This window comes from Bos indicus x Bos taurus, chromosome 29 (genome assembly GCF_003369695.1).
Source record: "Bos indicus x Bos taurus breed Angus x Brahman F1 hybrid chromosome 29, Bos_hybrid_MaternalHap_v2.0, whole genome shotgun sequence".
Lineage (NCBI taxonomy): Eukaryota > Metazoa > Chordata > Mammalia > Artiodactyla > Bovidae > Bos > Bos indicus x Bos taurus.
In genome coordinates this window covers 11,192,027-11,210,233 of record NC_040104.1, presented here as the reverse complement: position 1 = coordinate 11,210,233, position 18,207 = coordinate 11,192,027, and the positions used below count along the sequence as shown (strand labels likewise).

At 43.2% G+C, this 18,207-nt stretch overlaps 2 protein-coding genes across 3 annotated transcripts in view; one reads left to right on the top strand and one right to left on the bottom strand.

Moving 5' to 3' along the window:
* TMEM216 (transmembrane protein 216) overlaps positions 1-7,473 on the top strand; it is a 20,037-nt gene extending 12,564 nt beyond the window's left edge. Inside the window, exon 6 of one of the 2 annotated variants that reach the window (XR_003509417.1) lies at positions 2,804-2,891. Coding sequence is in view for 1 of the 2 variants with exons in the window: in XM_027532494.1 (XP_027388295.1) it covers positions 7,314-7,338 (25 nt within the window). In the remaining variant the exon portion in view is untranslated. Of the gene's footprint in view, positions 1-2,803; positions 2,892-7,313 lie in introns of those variants that run through there. The other variant, XM_027532494.1, reaches the window with a different exon arrangement.
* The window catches only part of CPSF7 (cleavage and polyadenylation specific factor 7), a 22,890-nt gene extending 4,683 nt beyond the window's left edge, over positions 1-18,207 (bottom strand). The window contains 10 exon segments of the mRNA XM_027532489.1: positions 2,026-2,193; positions 2,837-3,005; positions 5,136-5,254; positions 5,776-5,902; positions 5,905-6,189; positions 9,281-9,426; positions 9,799-9,902; positions 10,731-10,949; positions 17,375-17,483; positions 18,106-18,207. Coding sequence (XP_027388290.1) covers positions 2,031-2,193; positions 2,837-3,005; positions 5,136-5,254; positions 5,776-5,902; positions 5,905-6,189; positions 9,281-9,426; positions 9,799-9,902; positions 10,731-10,949; positions 17,375-17,428 — 1,386 coding nt within the window. The 5' untranslated portion in view covers positions 17,429-17,483; positions 18,106-18,207 and the 3' untranslated portion in view covers positions 2,026-2,030.

Sequence of the window (18,207 nt, the reverse complement as noted above, 5' to 3'; positions counted from 1 at the left end):
GACCCACTCAACCCACCCTCCTGCCCACCCCGAGACGGAATTAGGCCAAAGCTATCTGTGGGCTCCACCTCTCCTGAAGCCTGCTTTTCTGGAAGATATACGGGCACTTCTCAAATCTCAACCTACTGCAAAATCTAGAAAGAAGTATCTAGAACCCACAGCCTAACTGCTGATTTTCTGAGGGGTATCTTAGATTTCCATTAATATCAAGTACTCCAAGACTGTGGAATAAACGAGAACAGAGAGAAGGGAGGCAGGTAAAAAATGTTAACTTCATTTCCCCATATATCTGCTCTCTAAAGAAGACAAAAATAATTTCCAACTACAACTCTGCTTAAGTTTTTTGTTTTTTTTTTTAAAACAAAACATTTATTTATTTGGTTGTGTTGGGTCTCAGTAGCAGCATGCAGGATCCAGGTCCCTGACCAGGGATGAAACCTGGGACCCTGCATTGGGAGCAGAGTCTCAGCCACTGGACGACCAGAGAAATCCCTCCACTTAGGTTTACGGCAGACAATGTCAAACAACAAACTAGAGGGCAAAACAAAACAAAACAAAACAAAAAACAAACTAGAGGGCAGTAGCTGAATATAACCAGACTCCTTTCTCATTAGTTTGGTAGGTTATCATTAGGCAACAGTTTGTAGTCCAGCCACTGCTTGTGAACGACAGGCACTCACAGAAGAGGAAGGGCTTCTTTTCCCTTCTTCATCCAGTCCCCCATGTATCCACCCCAAAAACACAAAATAGAACTACTCCAACTCTTCACCCTCCTCAATTACCATGACTTCAGACCAACCAAATTGGCCAAAACCAAGAACATTTTCCTAATGTACTTGATGTGAAACCACAAAATTGACAAGAGACCCCAAAGTATCACCTGGGTCATGCAACAGCCTTCAGGAACCACAAACAGACCATCCCCACCAGAGTCTAGACTACTTTTAAAGATCTCCAAAGAAACAGAGGCAACAACTGCTCCTGCTTGCTTATGTACCAGAAACAATCTTTGTTGGAAGTTTGGTTTCAGGTGGGATTGCCAAGCTGGTGGGATGTAACCTGGAGCCTGTCTGAGAAGCCTACCTCAACTTTTCAGTTACTTGAGTTAACATATTTAGTTCCCTGCCCTCAACCCTCCTGGCTTTTGCTTTAAGAAAAAAAAAAAAAAATGCTGTCAATGAGTTTTTCCAAAACATATCCTGCCATTGAAGTATCCTCCACATACTCCACATATCCTCTAAAGCTTTAATTTTTTTTTTCAGATCTGCTTTCTCCTAAAGTATCCTGATTTTCAAAATCTTTTAAATAATAGATATTAATACTAAAAAATTATTAATGTTGCACCTTGAAAACTTACAAGTAGGCAATGGTCTTACTTTTCTTTTTTCTGTCTTGGCCAATTTCCCTGATTTTTTCCTTTGAAAGTTTGGTGGGGTTAAAATAACAACAGTGAGGGACTTCCCTGGCGGTCCAGTGGTTAACACTTTGCACTGCCAATGCAGGGTGCACAGGTTCAAACTCTGGTCAGGGAACTAAGATCCCACACCTGGCATGGCAAAAAATAAAATGTAACAATAACAGTAACAAAAGCTATCATTTATTGAGAACTTACTATGTGACAGATACTATGACAGCTAAATGCTCTATATGGAATTAGCTCACTGAATACTCAGCAATCCAATGAGACAGTTGTTTTATTATTTTCACTCACAAATGAGGAACAGAAAGTAATATGGCTGGAGGAGATGGGATGTATAACCTGCAGAAACTATGTTCTTAGCCATTATACCATGTCGAGTGAAAGCAGTCAAAAAACAAGCAAAAATAGCTTAATCTCAGGTCCATTTCAAGGTGAGACATCTCACAAACAAGCAAAAAATCTGCCCTCCTGAGTTTCTGGTTACATAAATCAAAGTCCTCCCATCCCCTTTACCTGCTTTAAAAGGAGGGAGAGAAACCTTTACTATCAATATTTTTTCTTTCATAAGAAATCATCAACAAGCCAGCGATGGGGCTCTATCCCACCTTTCTCAGTGGTGCCGGTCCCGTTCTCTATCCCGGTGTCTCTCGTGCTCTCGGCTCCTTTCTTGGAAGTAATCATCATGCCGATCTTCATTATGAAGCAGGTCCCGGTGCCTCCTGCTGCTTTCCCGGGACCGGCTTGGTGACCTCTCTCGAGACCGATGTCTTTTCCTATTAGAAAGACTGTTTTCAGCCTCACTCAGAAGACCTACCCCATTCTTTCCAAGAACCTGGTGTTTTGGTGTCTCCTACTATTTGTTAAACCACTCTTCTATTACTCTATCATGGGCCCACTGTCTGAGGATGTTAGCTCTTTAAGGACTAGTCTTTTAAAGAAAAGTAAGAACAAATTTGTTGAGACTTATTAATGTATCAGGCACAGTGCTAAGAGCTTCACATGCTTTATTTCACTTAATCTTTACAACAGATCTGTAAGATAAGTACTATCACTGTCCTCTTTTTAAAAATGAGAAAAATAAGGCTTCAAAAGTTGAGTAACTTTCACATTCAAGGTCACACAGATAGTTAGGAGCAGAATTCAAATCCAAGAATGTATGGCTCCAAAGCCCACGTTCTTAACTATGTTGGTCTTCCATCCTAAATAAGCCCATTGCCTCACCCAACACAGATTTCAGACATTACAACATTTATTAATGTAAACATTTGATCAATTTCTTCCCCTTAAAGGCACGAGGGCTAGGTCTGCTCTTTCAGCCAGGTCCTTGCCTGATACCTGTGTTCCTTTCCTTCCCCTGCCAACCCCTGGAAAAATGCTGCTCAGGGCTAGCTGTCGCTGGAGCAATTATCAACTCACCTGGACGAGCTCCCGCTGGCACCCACACTGTAAGACTTGGCTTCAATGCCATGAAGACAGTCCTTAAGAGAGGAGATGAGGACACGGCAACGCTCATCATTGGCGACCCGGGACTGTTTGATAACAGCAATGGCTGTGAGCAGCGTCTCAATCGCGTCACTGTAATCCCCTGACAGGGGATGGATGGGAAAGGCCAAGGATAAGCAGAGGGAGTAAACTAACTGATGAAAAGGAGAACTCAGGAGGACACACACCAAGAGTAACTAGCTGTCCCACAGAACCACAGTATAGTGGATGAGGCAGAAGCGGCAAGTACAGAACTGTATGGAACCAATATTCCAATGGTCTGGAATCAGACAGATGCTCTCAGATACTGCTAATGGATGTATAAACTGGCATGTCATTGTCTGCAGGCTATTTGACAACACCCATTATAATAAACAATGTGCACACTTTTTGACCTAGCAATTCTAAAAATTTTCAACTTCTGCTCACAAGTGTATAATTTAAACCATGTTTGTTTTAGCATCATTTGTTTTATTAAAGAATCAGAAACAACTTAAAAGTTCCTTCAATAGGGTCTGACTATATAAATTAAGGAACATCGGTTCTACAGAATATTCCATAGTTGTTAAAAAGCATAAGGTAATAAATCTGGATATAAACAAAGCGATCCATGTAAAGCACTTAACCACAGTGCCAGGCACACAGTAAGGGCTCAATAAATGTTAGGTGTTAGCTGGTATAATAGATGATCAGAATATTGTTGACAAGCTGTGAAACAGTATTCCATATCAAAATTATACATATATGATGCTATATGCAAAAAAAAAAAAAACAACCCTGAAGGACAGAAACTTCAGATGCATGGTAGTCTTACTGACAGTTCTTGTACAGAAGTCTTTCATTTATTAACACTGCACAGTTCTGTCTGAATTATTTGTAATCTATAACCAAACATGTATATGCACAGAAGTAACATATAGTTAAAACACGTTATGTTGTGTGCATACACACACACACACACACACACACTTTAAATTTTGCTGCCATGAAGAACTAGCTCCTTCCTTCACCATCTGAGCGATACTCAGACTCACGGCTAGTGGTTGGGGTGGGGACCTCCATACTTCCTAACTAAAGCTTTCTTGCATTGCAAGAGCCTTAAGGACAAGATAATGCAAGGAAAGCATGAAACCAGGCAGGGGCCAGTGACAGGACCAGCAGCTTCCTCGTGCAGGGTAGTAAAGAACGAAACAGACTGGAGGAGCTGCAGTTCTGTGGAGGCCAAGGAATGCTGGGATTTTGGCTCGACCAGGGGAGGGAATTTTTGCCTGTTTTGTAGGCAGTCAATAGATATCTGTGGTTTGAATGACTGAAATGAGAACAAAACAAAGGGAGGAGACAGAGGTTCAGTTACTGATCATCTCAATGTGAAGGAACTGGTGGAGAACAATGACTGTTTTTCCTTACACTGTGTATCTGACTTGCTACGACGAGCATACCTAACTTTTTAACTTAAAGAGATTTACTCAGATGTCAATGAAGATTTCCGGTGGAAAACAGAGAGAATATATACATGCTTTCTGTCTTTACTCTGCATTCAGATTTCGTAGTAAAGAGAAATTATGGAAAATGGATGAAAACAGTTATTTCTTAGATATGACAATCTGTATCTACATTCATGTGGGAAACTCACAGGAAGAAAGTGAATATGATTAGTGTTATAATGTGAAACTTGGATCAGAACTCTATATACTCTTCTCTTAGGAAGCAAAGATTCTGTTTCCTCAGCTCTCAAAAGCATGGCTTCTGGTTCTGGCCACTTAATACTGACAGCAGGGCAAAAGTTAGCTGTAAGGGTGTATCATGCCTTAAGATGACACCCAATAGATTTGCCTCTTTCCAGGACAGGCTACATGGAGGCCATCAGCTCTGCCTCAATCCTCAAATATAATCGGATTCCATATCAACCATCATCATCAGTCCTAAAAACTCAAGGTGTACCCAGACACTAGACCCAGTGATCAACCACTGAGATCAAGATTTCCAGGAGGCAGGAAACACCACAATGAGATAGTATTAGTTATTTATATTCTACGCATCAAGTTGGCTTTCATGGGGCAGGTCTAGATACAGGCTAAATAAATAGTCTCAGTGGAGCTCCCCAAAAGCCCAAAAGCAGGTTATTATTGATTTTCAAAATGTACCAGTGCTCCAATTTTATCTTGGATTTCTTACCAATGGAAATGACAAAACTGAAAGTAAGGAGAAGGCAGCAAAGCTAAGGATGAGTTACCTGCACTGGCTCCAGATACAGCTTTGGAAATGGCACTGCTGGAAATTGCTCTGTTCCGCTTCATGATGTCTTCAAATTCTGCTTCACTCACTGTAGAGGGCGGAGGGCCCGAATCTCGGCTGCACACAGAAATACAGAGACAAGATCACTCCTGACTGCCCATACCCAGCGTTATCTTACCATCCTCTAGAGTACTATGCTATTTAATTACACTCTCCTGTATGCTGTCTGAAATGATTCTAAGCCTGTTCACATGTTTTCTATGTTCATGTTCTCTAAAGACAGGATTTATGTGGTATACTTTTGTAATTCTGGCACGACCCCATAGTGCTAGACACTCGTAGCACTCATAACAGTGACTCAGAGCACTCAACTTAATCAACCACCTGAAAAGGGGATACAAAGGACACAGTTTGGGTGAGAGGTTAAGATGCAAACAAAATACCAAATAAAAACATTCTCTAACAGGTAGTTAACTATTTCCCAGGACTCAATACTATGACAACAGAATTTCCACAAGGGAAAAAGAAAATAATAGTTCAGTGCTCACTTACTTCCTTGGGGAGAAGAAAACAAACTTAACACACTGTCTACCCTGCTATGCCTGGCTCAGATTTGAAAGGAACAAGATAGTCCTTACCTGCCATGGTGGTTATAGGGTGCTGAGGCCTTCATGTAAGTATCTGGTGGAGGCCCCACTGTGGCATTTGGTGGGGGGAAGAAGGCTGGATTGAGGTGAAGGGCAGGTGGGATGGCCCCAGGGGGGGTACAGCCAGATGAGGAGGTAATCGAGGAGGAGGGGGCATGAGATGCTGGTAGTGGATGCCAGGAGGAGGAGGAGGGACCCCAAAGCTTGAGGAGAGAGGTGGTGGGGGTGGAATGGGGGGTGGGGGCAGACCCATCAGGGGAAGGGCTGAAGGAGGGCGATTAAAGTAGGGCAGCACACTGGGGGGCTTATCCACACGGGCAGATGAGGGCACAAGGTTCTCAGAGGGTGTGGCCCGTCCATCAGCAGAATCACTAGAATCTCGGGAGTGGGCCCGTGGAGGTATTCCTATGAAGAAAAAAGAATTACCGTTACTGCCCAAGTCTTAAACATAACCATGGGACAAGTTCATCCGTCACCAAGAGTCATCTGACACCACACTAAGGAAGGTGACAGGTGGCTGAGGAAGAAGGTAAAATCACCTACTGCCTCAGAAAGGTAAGAGGCAGCCTAGTTCAGACATAAACCCAGGAAGCAGTACCACCCTAAATTCTGTGTGCTAAAGAATTCTCTTTATCTAGAACTCTCAGTGCTTCACATTTAAATTATCCTTAAATTTGTTTTCTGTTTTTAAATGCAGAAGGTTCTTAATAACCCACGAGAAAAATGACAGTGCTGAAATATGTTCATTACTGTTTAGCTGGATTCAAGCAGATTAAAAATCTCATTTTCTCTGGTAGGAGTTCAGGGACTCTTTCCTTGGGCTTGTAATAGTTACCCTTTTCTATCCTGCTATCTATTTGAAATTTTCTCTTTGCCTTGGCACTTTGGCCAGTAAATTTGGAGGAAAGGAGGGACAGGCAGGGCATGAACAACACTTCTTCCATCCAAGTACCAAAACTGGTAACTGGGATGAGGAAGAGACACGGAACAAGAAGTGGAAGACTAGAAGTTAAATGAGAGAAAGTGGGAGATAAGCCAAAAAAGTGAAGTCGCTCAGTCGTGTCCCACTCTTTGCGACCCCATGGACTGTAGCCTACCAGGCTCCTCAGTCCATGGGATTTTCCAGGCAAGAATATTGGAGGGGGTTGCCATTTCCTGCTCCAGGGGATCTTCCCGACCCAGGGATCGAACTCAGGTCTCCCACATTGTAGGCAAACGCTTTACTGTCTGAGCTACCAGGGGTCATATGAGATCAGCCCATAGAATGAGCAGATGGCACACAGCTGACATCAGGGACTCCTTGCAAAAGCTTGGTACAAAATATGTCTGAAATCTGGGAAATTCCTACTATATTTCAACAGTCCAAACCCTCTACCCCACAGGGCAGCCTTCTAGGAACATGATCATGGTTCAGTGGTTATATCATTGTGCAAAATGGACTCAAAACATGTCTGCATACTGCTGGAAACATGGCTGTGATACCGTTGAGTCACTTGGGTTAAACTTGTTCCCTTTTTCCAATTTAATAGTCTACTCTCAGCCTGGCTGATATGAAATCCAACAGAAGAATGTGATCACATGGCCTTGGGAGTCTTGGATGTAAAACGATGCCATTAGGAGACAAGTGTGAAGAGGAGAAAAGAAGAGTGCTCCTTAAACAAAAACTTGTTAGTAAACCCTAACTCCCGATGAAAGCATTAAGTGGAATTAATCCCTTTGGCAACCACCTTGGTTTCTCTAATGTAGTATATCACCAGTGCCTACCCCAGCATTCTCGTGCTTTTCATGTCTCACACATATGGCAACTTGCTTCTTCCCTGAGTTCTCTCAAACTGAAGAAAGAATACTAGCAAGTGTAATCCCCTGAAAGTTAGCTACCTTCCCAGCTCCTGTTCCCACATCAGCAAAGGTTTTTTTCTTTTTTTTTTTGGTAGCTATGGCTACAAGTCCCAAGAGTAGCAACCATTTTTAAGCAGACTATGTCAACCAGCTGTACTGAGTGAATTAACAGGGTCCAATTATATCAACATGACAGAGCAGAAAAACAATTCAATCACCATCATCATTCCAGCAAAGAAAGGTAAAACCCAGGAGTAAACAGCCCAGTGGTGCTAGGACAATTAGGTGTTCAATATAAATGTAAAATTATACATCTTACGGAAGTCAGAAGAGGGCTGAATCATACAAAGACTCTGAAACAGAATGGACTCTGAAAATTCATGTTATCAAGGAAAAAAGTTGTGTCCTCTAATACAGAGCAATAGGAGCTCACAACACTTCCATCTAGGCTCTCAATCTAGTTATAAGAACATAGCTATTCCTATGCAAGAGTTAAGTGACCATATTTCCACCTTCAATCAATCTATCCAAGGTCCCAGTAGACTACTCAATCAACACAAGGCACTGTTTTGAGAAAAGGACTTAAGCAGTTACAGAAAGTAGGTAACAAAACTTTGCCATCACCCCCACTGTAGTAAGAGGCAAGTAATGGCAGTTGGCTGTTTCAGGCATGGCCTTGCAGGGTAGCTGCACCTTGTGAGGTCATGACAATCCAAAGCTGGTTCCCAGGTTTCACAGGTTCAGACACTGATTTTAACAGTGGCCCAGGGGTGACTGGACCCTAGGAGATTGATTCACACTATTCAAATTCACAAGAGACTGATTCTTAAACCAGAATGCCAATTTTGTGATTTACAATGAGAAATACAACTGCCAAGCAGACTGGAATACTCGTGTCACCTGGTCAGTGCATTCTCTTCCCAGTAGGAGACCCTAGTTGGGAAACCAAATTAGTATCAGAAGATGGCTTGGTGAGAACGGGGTCAGAATAAAGGGAATAACGTGAGCTTAAGGCATACCATCATCAGGCTAATGTGGCATGATGCAACATCCTTTACTAATGGGAAACACTTGCCAAGCAAACTAAAATAGCAGGTAATCAAAAGGGTACCCAACCCCCCTGGTCAATGCTGGAAAAACACTGTTAAATTTTTACTCTCCAGCATTTCTTTCAGTCGATTCCTTAAAGAGTACCTTCCAATGTATGTTTATAACAAGATTACAGCCATCTTTATGTAACCATATTTGTATTTTACTGTGGTTGTTTAGTATTTGATAGAGAAACATGTCTTACAAGTAAGTCCATTTGCTATATACTGATTTTTTAAATAGTAAACACATAATTCAGAGGTGACAGGAACTTTATACACTGTGTCCAGTTCAAATGGGGAAGTAGGCCCTAAACAGTAAAGTGACTTGCCCAAGGCCACATGAGTTAGCAGCAGAAATGCATAACCTGAACTACCTGACTCCTGGCACACAAGTCTCACTTTTAGCTCACCCACTGCCATGCTGCCACCCATAATCACTACCACCCTCCCTCAAACTCCTCCACAATGTAGACCAAGCCTACAGCACAGAAAACAAACCCACAAAATACCCCCTTTTCATACAGATGGTCTCCACGTACCCCCTCTTGGGACTCGGACGCACTCACGTTTCCGAGCCTGTGCCTCAAACTGTGACAGGTTCTGCCGGGTGGCCGGCCTCACATCCACTTTTTCTCCATTAAGAACTTTTCCTGGCAGAAGTTCCAATAATTTGTGGACAGAGTTTTCAGAGGCTACCACCACCTCAGCATACCTTGAGGAAGAAAAATTAAAAATGTGTGAGATCTACTAAACAATCAAGAGAGAAACACAGAAATTCTCTTCCACTTTTGGTAAAGCAAAGGATACCCTGCTTATATTATATATACAAAACTATCAACAACAAAAAGTGTCAGCCTAAAATGTTACCATTTATTTCAAATTAGAAACCAGCTTTCTTTGCCCTTCAATGGATGGATGTTCCCCTACCTCACAATGAGGTCCCCATTCTAAGGTGGTTTGTCAAAACCAAGGCAGTAAACTGGGCCAGGGTGGGAGGGATTAAATTACAGGGCCAAAGTAACAGTACAGATCTGTTATCCCAATGGTTACAAACTAAAAGGGGCTTCTTAAATCCAGACCTCACCCTTTAGACTGGCCATTTGCTCGATTCTCTGCAAATTTCAACTCCACCACATCATAGACTCCTATAGAGCGAATAACCTGGATCAGCTGCTGGTCTGTGGTCCACTGGGGCCGGCAAGATGGAAAAGGAAGAAATGTCAAGAGGTATACCCCCTCCCCCAGAATGTCCCAAACCCTTCCCCCAAACCTAGGAGTCTAGTCATAACCACGACCCCCCAAAGGAAACCCAGAAGGCCATCAGGATGTCAATGAGAGCAGGTTTTAATATTGTCCTCACCCAGACAGAACTGCAAACCACCCACCTCTGCCCCAATCCCCGTATCTGAAACTAAGAATATTAAAACCTATTTTAACTCTGACTGCCATGTGGATCATCAGTTCAAACACTGATTACTAGCAGCTTTTAGTTGGAGATCTGACAGGCCAGAGTTGATCACTGTCAACAACTTCCCCCTCAGTATATACAATTCTTAACTTGGAAAAAACCACCTCCCATCACCAGCCCCAAAACATGTCACACAATAACTTTTGCAAAACAACAATCACCACCTACCCCGAGTGTACTACAGCTATCAAGGTCTTTGCTCCCTCTCACCCATCATTATCACAGGACCATCTAATGACCACCAAGAGTTCAAGGTGTTCACTCTGAAATCTCATCCCACAGATGACCCTGGTAGACATAAAGCCCCAGGGTCAGGGGCGGTAACAAGATGGCAGAAAAAGCAACTACCCACTTAATCATTGCTTTCTTCGGCACCAGTACGTCCTCAGGATAGTTCTCTTTCAGAGATCAATCCAACCTGATCCCAGGAAAAAGAAATCCAACCCCATCAGAGCACAAAACAGTGCAACAGTGGTTTCTGAAAATGCCATCACCTCCCAGTGCTCTCCCTCCAGCCCACCCAAGCCTTTTTGGTTACCCATGCTCACCCAGGAGAAACTGCCCACATAGACAGCAGCTCGCCTATTGCGCAGGCCACTGTAGGTGTACAGAATTGCAGGGGTCTTGTTATTGGGCTTGGGAGATGGCTCCTGGCGAACAGGAGGAGGTGGCTCAGTGCTGCTGCTTCTGTCATCTGAGGGCTGTGAAGTGGCTGTCAACACGTCATCATACAGGTCAATCTGATCTGTGTTGTTGAATTCTGGGTCCTAAGAGATGAGGCATTGGCAAAGGTGGGTTTGAAAACCTTTCATTTTGTTCATTCTATTTTACTCGCATTTACTTACAATCCACAGTCAAATACTTTGTAAAACATACAAAAACTTCCTGTCATACTCAAAAAACTTCCCCATGTAAAACAATTTTAAAAATTATGTTTATGTAGGTGTTTCTCTTAAGACCCTATTAGGAGTCTGTAGTGTTTCTAGCTTTAATCAACCGTGAGACTCAAAATGTACAGGACAATTAAACAAGCACACTAAGAATGCACAGGGCTTCCCTGGTGGCTCAGTCAGTAAAGAATCCGCCTGCAACACATGGGAGAGCTGGGTTCAATTCCTGGGTTGGGAATATCCCCTGGAGGAGGGCATGGCAACCCATTCCAGTATTCTTGCCTAGAGAATCCCTAAGGACAGAAGAGCCTGTTGGACTGCAGTCCATGGGGTTGCAAAGAGTCAGACACGACTGAGAGACTAAGCACAGCACAGCAAGAATGCACAGAGATACATCTGCTATTGTTATCAGGAAGCCAGCTTCCCAAGACCACATTTATACCAATGAAATTTTCAACATCTTACACTATTTCCAAAATCAAGAGTTACACAAAACTTACTATTCTACTTAATAACGCTCTAAAGCTCACAGTATATAATCCCATCTTTCTATTAACCATCAAAAAATAAATAAAATAAAAAGGAAGTGAATAATTGGGGGATTTTCCTTTATACGTTCTAGTGCATGACGTGCAGATCCAACACATTACCATGACGTTTATATAAGAAACATCTCTGAACAATACCAGAGATATCTAATGATATACAAAAGCAGTCAAAGTTTTCTAAAACATAAAGCTCAGGAAACAGAACAAGCACCCATATCATAAAGCTGTATTACACTAACCATTTAGAATATGAACGTGCATTCTGGAAGATAGGTGAGATACACTTTTTGTCTGTGTTATATATTACTGTTACAGACTGAATGTGGCCCCCCCGCGCCCCGCAACACACCTCCTTGAAGGGTTTCCCAGGTGGCACAGTGGTAAAGAATCTACCTGCCAATGCAGAAGACACAGACAGGTTCAATCCCTGGGTTGGGAAGATCCCTTGGAGGATGGCATGGCAACCGACTCCAGTATTCTTTCCTAGAGAGTCCCATGAACAGAGGAGTCCATAGGGTCACAAAGAGTCAGAAATGACTGAGCACACACACCCACATTGAAACACTGTTCCCCAGTGTGATGGTATTAGGAGGCGGGGCCTTTGAGAGGTAATTAAAATGAGATGAGGTCTTGAGGGTGGAGCCTATGAAATGTATTAGTGCCCTTGTAAGAATTAGAGCTTGCTTGCTCTGCTCTCCATCATGTGAGGATACAAGCTGGCAGAGGCTGCAACTGGAAGAGGCTGCTCACCAGAACACAAACCTGATCTCAGTCTTTTAGCCTCTGGAACTGTGAGAAATAAATTTGTTGTTTACAAGTCAGCCCATTTTTAGTATTATAGCAGACCAAGGTAACACATATCAAAACTCCTAAAATCATAAGAACTACTATTAAGGGAACTTAATGTTTCAGAGTTTTCAGTGTTATTATCTTAGAGAGGATCTTTTAAGGATCAGACAAGTTGTTTCCCCCCGCCACCCCCCAGGTAATAGTCTAAACATCCAAACAGTGCTAAAGATGAAACTGCCAAAAAACAGATACAAGGAGACATTGGAGTGTTTTAGGGACACTATAGCTCATTCATGTCATTGCTGTCTTTTAAAAATGGGAATAAAGATCCATACAAAGGGAATAAAAAAAGAACCTTATTTGGCAACTTGCTTAGTTCCTTGAAGGTGAATCATCTCTCCTAATGCACCTCAGGTGCGGAAGCTGCAGTAACTTTCTCCCTTCAAATCCATCACAAGAATTCCTGATTCTGGAGTGCAACTAGAGGACTCACTACAAAATACATTCTTAGACCTACATACCAACAGAAACTTTTGGAAACAATCTTATAGTTCTCAGTTTATCTGAAGTAAAAGGGAAGAACATCCACAGCAAGATAATGTAAATAACTTCAAATGTTACAGATACTGTTAAGAAGCCCAAAGGAAAAGAGCTTGAACCTTGTAAAAATCTCAGAAAGAGAAGAGCCTGAAAAAGAATCAGGGAGGTAAATAAACACAAGAAGACTATCTTAGGTAGTCAAATCTATAAATAAGGACCTTGCATAAAAAAAGATGAGTATGATGGGGAGCTGCTAACACTGGAGAGTACAGGGTGGATAATGAATTTAAAAGGTGAAGAAAGTCACAGCTAGTAACTCAATATTTTGTGTGTAAAATATTTGACAGTCTAAGTCTCAAACAATCATAACTCTAGACAAATCATTTATTTATTCATGCACTACATATGACTTGCTCTTATAGTTCAAGGTGTAGAAAAGACCTAGAAACCACTTGATCCTCTTCAATCCTCTAACCCTAAAACAACACTACTTCAAACCAGGATAACTTTTTTTTTTTTTATAATTAATCAAGGATTGTGAAACGGAACTTAAATAAGGAAACTCACAATCTTGTACGGTCAGTGGAACCAAAGTGGCATTCTTTCCATGATCTATGATTCAGAGATGCATGTTGAAACGTTTTAATACAAAGACTATTGCTGATAACTGAGTAGTTAACATGCAGACATGGGCAGCTCAGAGATCAAAGGTATCACCAGGAAATTTCCCATACCGTAAGCCTCAGTGAACAATCTACTCTTTCGGGGTTCCTTAGAGAATATGACAGTCCCAATCCCAGAAGACTCTGGTGTATGGATTATTTTACCACTTTAAGAAATACAAAAGGATTCAAGGAATGCAAAATTGTCACAAGATTCAAATGGTCTCTCTGGGCCACAGAACCTCAGTTCAAAGAATTTTGGAGGAACTGTTCTGATGCATATGGCAGACCTATTGAGGATTCTGTTGAAGATTTTGTTGAAGAAATAATGTTATCAAGATGTATTTGCATCTAAATCTTCTAGCAACATCAAGGGGCTAAGACAAGAAAAGAGGTAAGGACCTGAGGTTTTTCTGATTACCAAGTGAGCTGATTATTTATGCAGCTAAAGCAAAATCTAATTCTACAAATTAAGTGAAAAATACAGTATTTTACAGGCATTGGTGTTAAGGATTTCATTTCAAGGAGATTAGAAAAGATGTATTTAATACTAAATTAATACCAGAGAGAAGTTTCCATTTTATAGCAGAGGAATAGCTGTGATTGTCTCAGGAAGCTTCTTGGTTTACAAAAGAGAACTTGCACGATTTTGAATTTAAATAAGAACTTCCCCACCTGAATGCTCAATGTTCCTACTTGCCAGCCCTTTCCTGATATCTAAAGCGTTAGTTACTCAGTCATGTCTGACTCTTTTGTGACACCATGAACTTCAGCCAACCAGGCTCCTCTGTGCATGGAATTCTCCAGGCAAGAATACTGGAGTGGGTTTCCATTCCCTTCTCCAGGGGATCTTCTGACCCAGGGATCGAACCCAGGCCTCCTCCATTGCAGGCAGATTCTTTACTGTTTGAGCCACCAGGGAAGACACAGTAATAAAGCTTTTTCTTAAAGCAACCTATGTGACTTAATTTTCTTATAACTGTAACCAAAGCTCAATGCTCTTGGCTTTGTGATTACTATTTCCACAATTCTCACTTCACTCTCCTTCCCTATCACCGTCCGTTGCTGTTGACCACCAGGAATGGAACCTCTTGAGCACACAAATCCATCTTCCCCCTTTTATCTCACTAGTTCTAATACGATGCCTAGCAAACAGAAGTAGCTCAGTAACTATTTGCTGAGGAAACTGAGCATACTGTGCAAAGCGCCCGTCTCAGCACTAGAAACAGAAAAGAGACCAAACACTCAGCAGGGACGGCAGCTTTCAGTCACTTTCCGAGTTGCTCTCCTCAGCCTGAGAGAGACCCTAAGAACTCCAAGTTTCCCTCTGTAACAGGAGCGAAGCAGCTCTGCAAAAGACGATTTTGCAGCACACACTGTAACATATCTGGAGTCGGCACCACAGGGTTCCATCTAGGAACAGTGCTTATTTCCCCTGGGGAGCAAAGTACACATGACAAGGTTCTTGTGCAGGGAGGGGTAAGTTGGGGTGAATTAGTAACATTCCTGTAACATTCTAAAACACAATCTGTACTGTTGGCCTTCAATCTAAGCTTATGTCTAAGAATCCCAGTCAAACAGAGCTTTTACCACTTCTCCAGCAGCTTCCAAATTCTACTAAAACCAGCTTTGCTAAAATTAACTCATTTGTGGGGGGGAAAAGCACCCTTTCCTGACTTTCCCCAGGACATAAAACATTTAAAATCTATACTTTCTTCAACATAACCAAGTACCAAATTGTCGTTTCAGTACAAACATCTACTTGATTTCACACACAAAAAAGTCCTATTTAACTGAGGAGACCAGAGATCAAATTGTTGAGACCAACAACTCAGTGGATGAGACCTGTCTTGTCTATGACCAACAAGCTATACTGCTTAAGAGATTATGAAATCTCACTTCTCAGACCACATGTGGCTAGACCTGTGGTCTAGGACCCTGTTCTACCCATTTCCCAGAGTGAATCATCAGCAGTATTGTCATCAACCCACAGATAATGAAATTAAGGGGAAACGATGTTTTTAAAATTAATAATAGAAAAGAATTAAAGGAGACTTTTTTCTTGCTATCTTATATTTAAAAGAATAACATAAAAAGTAGTACGAGTCTTGATTCAAATATGAAAAATTCAGGAAAGTAAATAGTAACTAAATATGCTAAGTCTTTCTTTTTATCCATAAATAATTGACTTATTTGAAATTTAAAGAAAGATTTTCATGTATTTAAGTTAAGCAGCAGCCACATGTAGACAACTGCAGTTTGCCTGAGAAGACATGGGAAAATGATCAACTTTTGCCAAGTGAAAGAAACGGCACATAATGGCATATATAAACCTTGTCTGCTGCTTCACATCAGTCAGGGTCCATACTGTATAGCACATGGAACTCTGCTCAATGTTTTATGGCAGCCTGAATATGAGTGACGTTTGGCAGAGAACAGGTACATGTGTGGCTGAGTCCCTTCCCTATCACAACATTGTTAATAGGCTATACCCCAGTACAAAATAGAAGTTAAAAAAAAAGTCAGGGTCCAATCAGAGCACTTTCCTTCTCTGCCGCTGCTGCTGCTAAGTCGCTGCAGTCGTGTCTGACTCTGTGCGACCCCATAGGTGGCAGCCCGCCAGGCTCCCCCATCCCTGGGATCATCCAGGCAAGAACACTGGAGGGGGTGCCAGTTCCTTCTCCAATGCGTGAAAGTGAAGTCGCTCAGTCGTGTCTGACTCTTAGCGACCCAGTGGACTGCAGCCTACCAGTACCAGGCTTCTCCATCCATCGAATTTTCCAGGCAAGAGTACTGGAGTGGGTTGTCATTGCCTTCTCCGCTTTCCTTCTCTAGCCTGATTTTGTTTTTTAAATCCTCTTTATAGGTCCTTACATATAGCCATTGAAAGATGAAAATGGGAAAAACCAGTTTACTCAAGAGAATAGTGCTGAAAATAATCCAGGCAGGATATTAAGTTTTAAATACAGACTTTGGAACATTCTTGAGATCTTTTCTGAATTGACCTGTATATGAGATGATTGTTTCAAGGGAGATCACTGTATAATTTTCTTGACATATCATAAAGAGATCAACAAACTGAACTCAAGAGTATGTGAGTGGGTCTCTATCTGCTTCTGAACTGGTTTGTCCAATACCTTTACCTCCTCCCACCAATTACATCATCAATAAAGTTTATTACTAAAAAACTAACATTAAAAAGCCTATGGACTACTCAAGACCAGAGTCAAGCTACTTCTGAAAGAAGGCAGGCTGAAAACAACTGGAAAACAACTAACATTAAAAGTTAAAGTTATCTTTCATACTTGCACTGCCTTATAGAGGGAAGGGGTACTACATTTCTCCAGCTGCCATTTGAGAGACTCTCAAAGGAACACGTATCAACATTGCCTTCGTAGATGCTACAGAACACCTAATTCTGATTTTTAAATGTGGCCAGTCTTCCAGGAGACTGACGTTCAACTCTGGCTTCCTGGAGGAGCAAGTTCCACAGGTTGATGATATACCACTCTATTAAACCTAATTTTTATTTGCTCTTAAATCAAAGGTTTTAAAATTAAGCCTGCAGGCTTTAGTTGACATAAAACGGAATAGGCATATGTCTTGAAAGTCTGTGCTAGAGGGAAGATTTTAGATTTGACAGACGTGTGTTCAGGCCGAGCAAATCTTCAACCACTGACAGAGCTTGGGACCCCTGCAAGTTTGCTGCAAGAGATTCCTCGCCTGATACAGGAAAATCCCACTGTTCCCGAGGACTCCTCACCTGATTGAATTCTTCATCAGCGTATATATCAATCAAGTCAACTCCTTCTGACATGGCTTCGGAAGGAAGATCTCGCGCCCGGAGAACGGACAAGGCAAGAAAGATGCCACTGCGGTATCCAGAAAGAAGCAAGAGTTACAAGGCATAAGGGTCCCGGGCTGGAAGGAGGGCACTGGTTGCCAACCTCCCGTCTCCAGAGACGCAGCATCCCGGCAGTCCGAGCTCGGCCCCACCCGCTCCGCCCCGCCCCCGGCCTCGCGCCGCCCCTCGCTCTCCCAGGCCACCGGGGCTCGCGGGGCTCGCTGCCCATCACCCTCGGGCCCGACCGGAGCTGCGCCGCAGCTGCCCGTGGCGCGACGAGAAAGTCCAGGCCTCTGCTCCTACGGGCCCTCGGATGGCGCTGCGAAGAACGACCGCGGCGAAGCCCGCAGGCCCAGCCCGCCGCACCTGCCGAGGCCCCAAGCAGCCCGGGCTAGGAGTCCCTGCGGCTCCCGGAGCTCCAGCTACCTCCGCTCCCCACCCAGGCCTTAGTCCTCGCCCCCGGCTAGGCCCGCCCCGCTCCCTCCCCACAGACCCGGCCCGACGCCCTCGGCCCCCTCCCTCAAAGGCCCGCGCCTCCCGCCGCCCGCCAACTCCGGTTGTCGCAAACTCAACCGACCCCCTCCCCGCCTCAGCGCCGTCCCCGAGCCCTCTTCCGGCCCAGCCGGCCCCCGGCCGCGCGCCCCCGTTACCGGGAATATGGCGGCGGCGGCGGCGAGTCTGGACTAGGCCCGAAGCGCGCGAACCGCTCTCGGCCCCAGGTCCCGCCCCCCCCCGCCGCCGGCGTCACACGC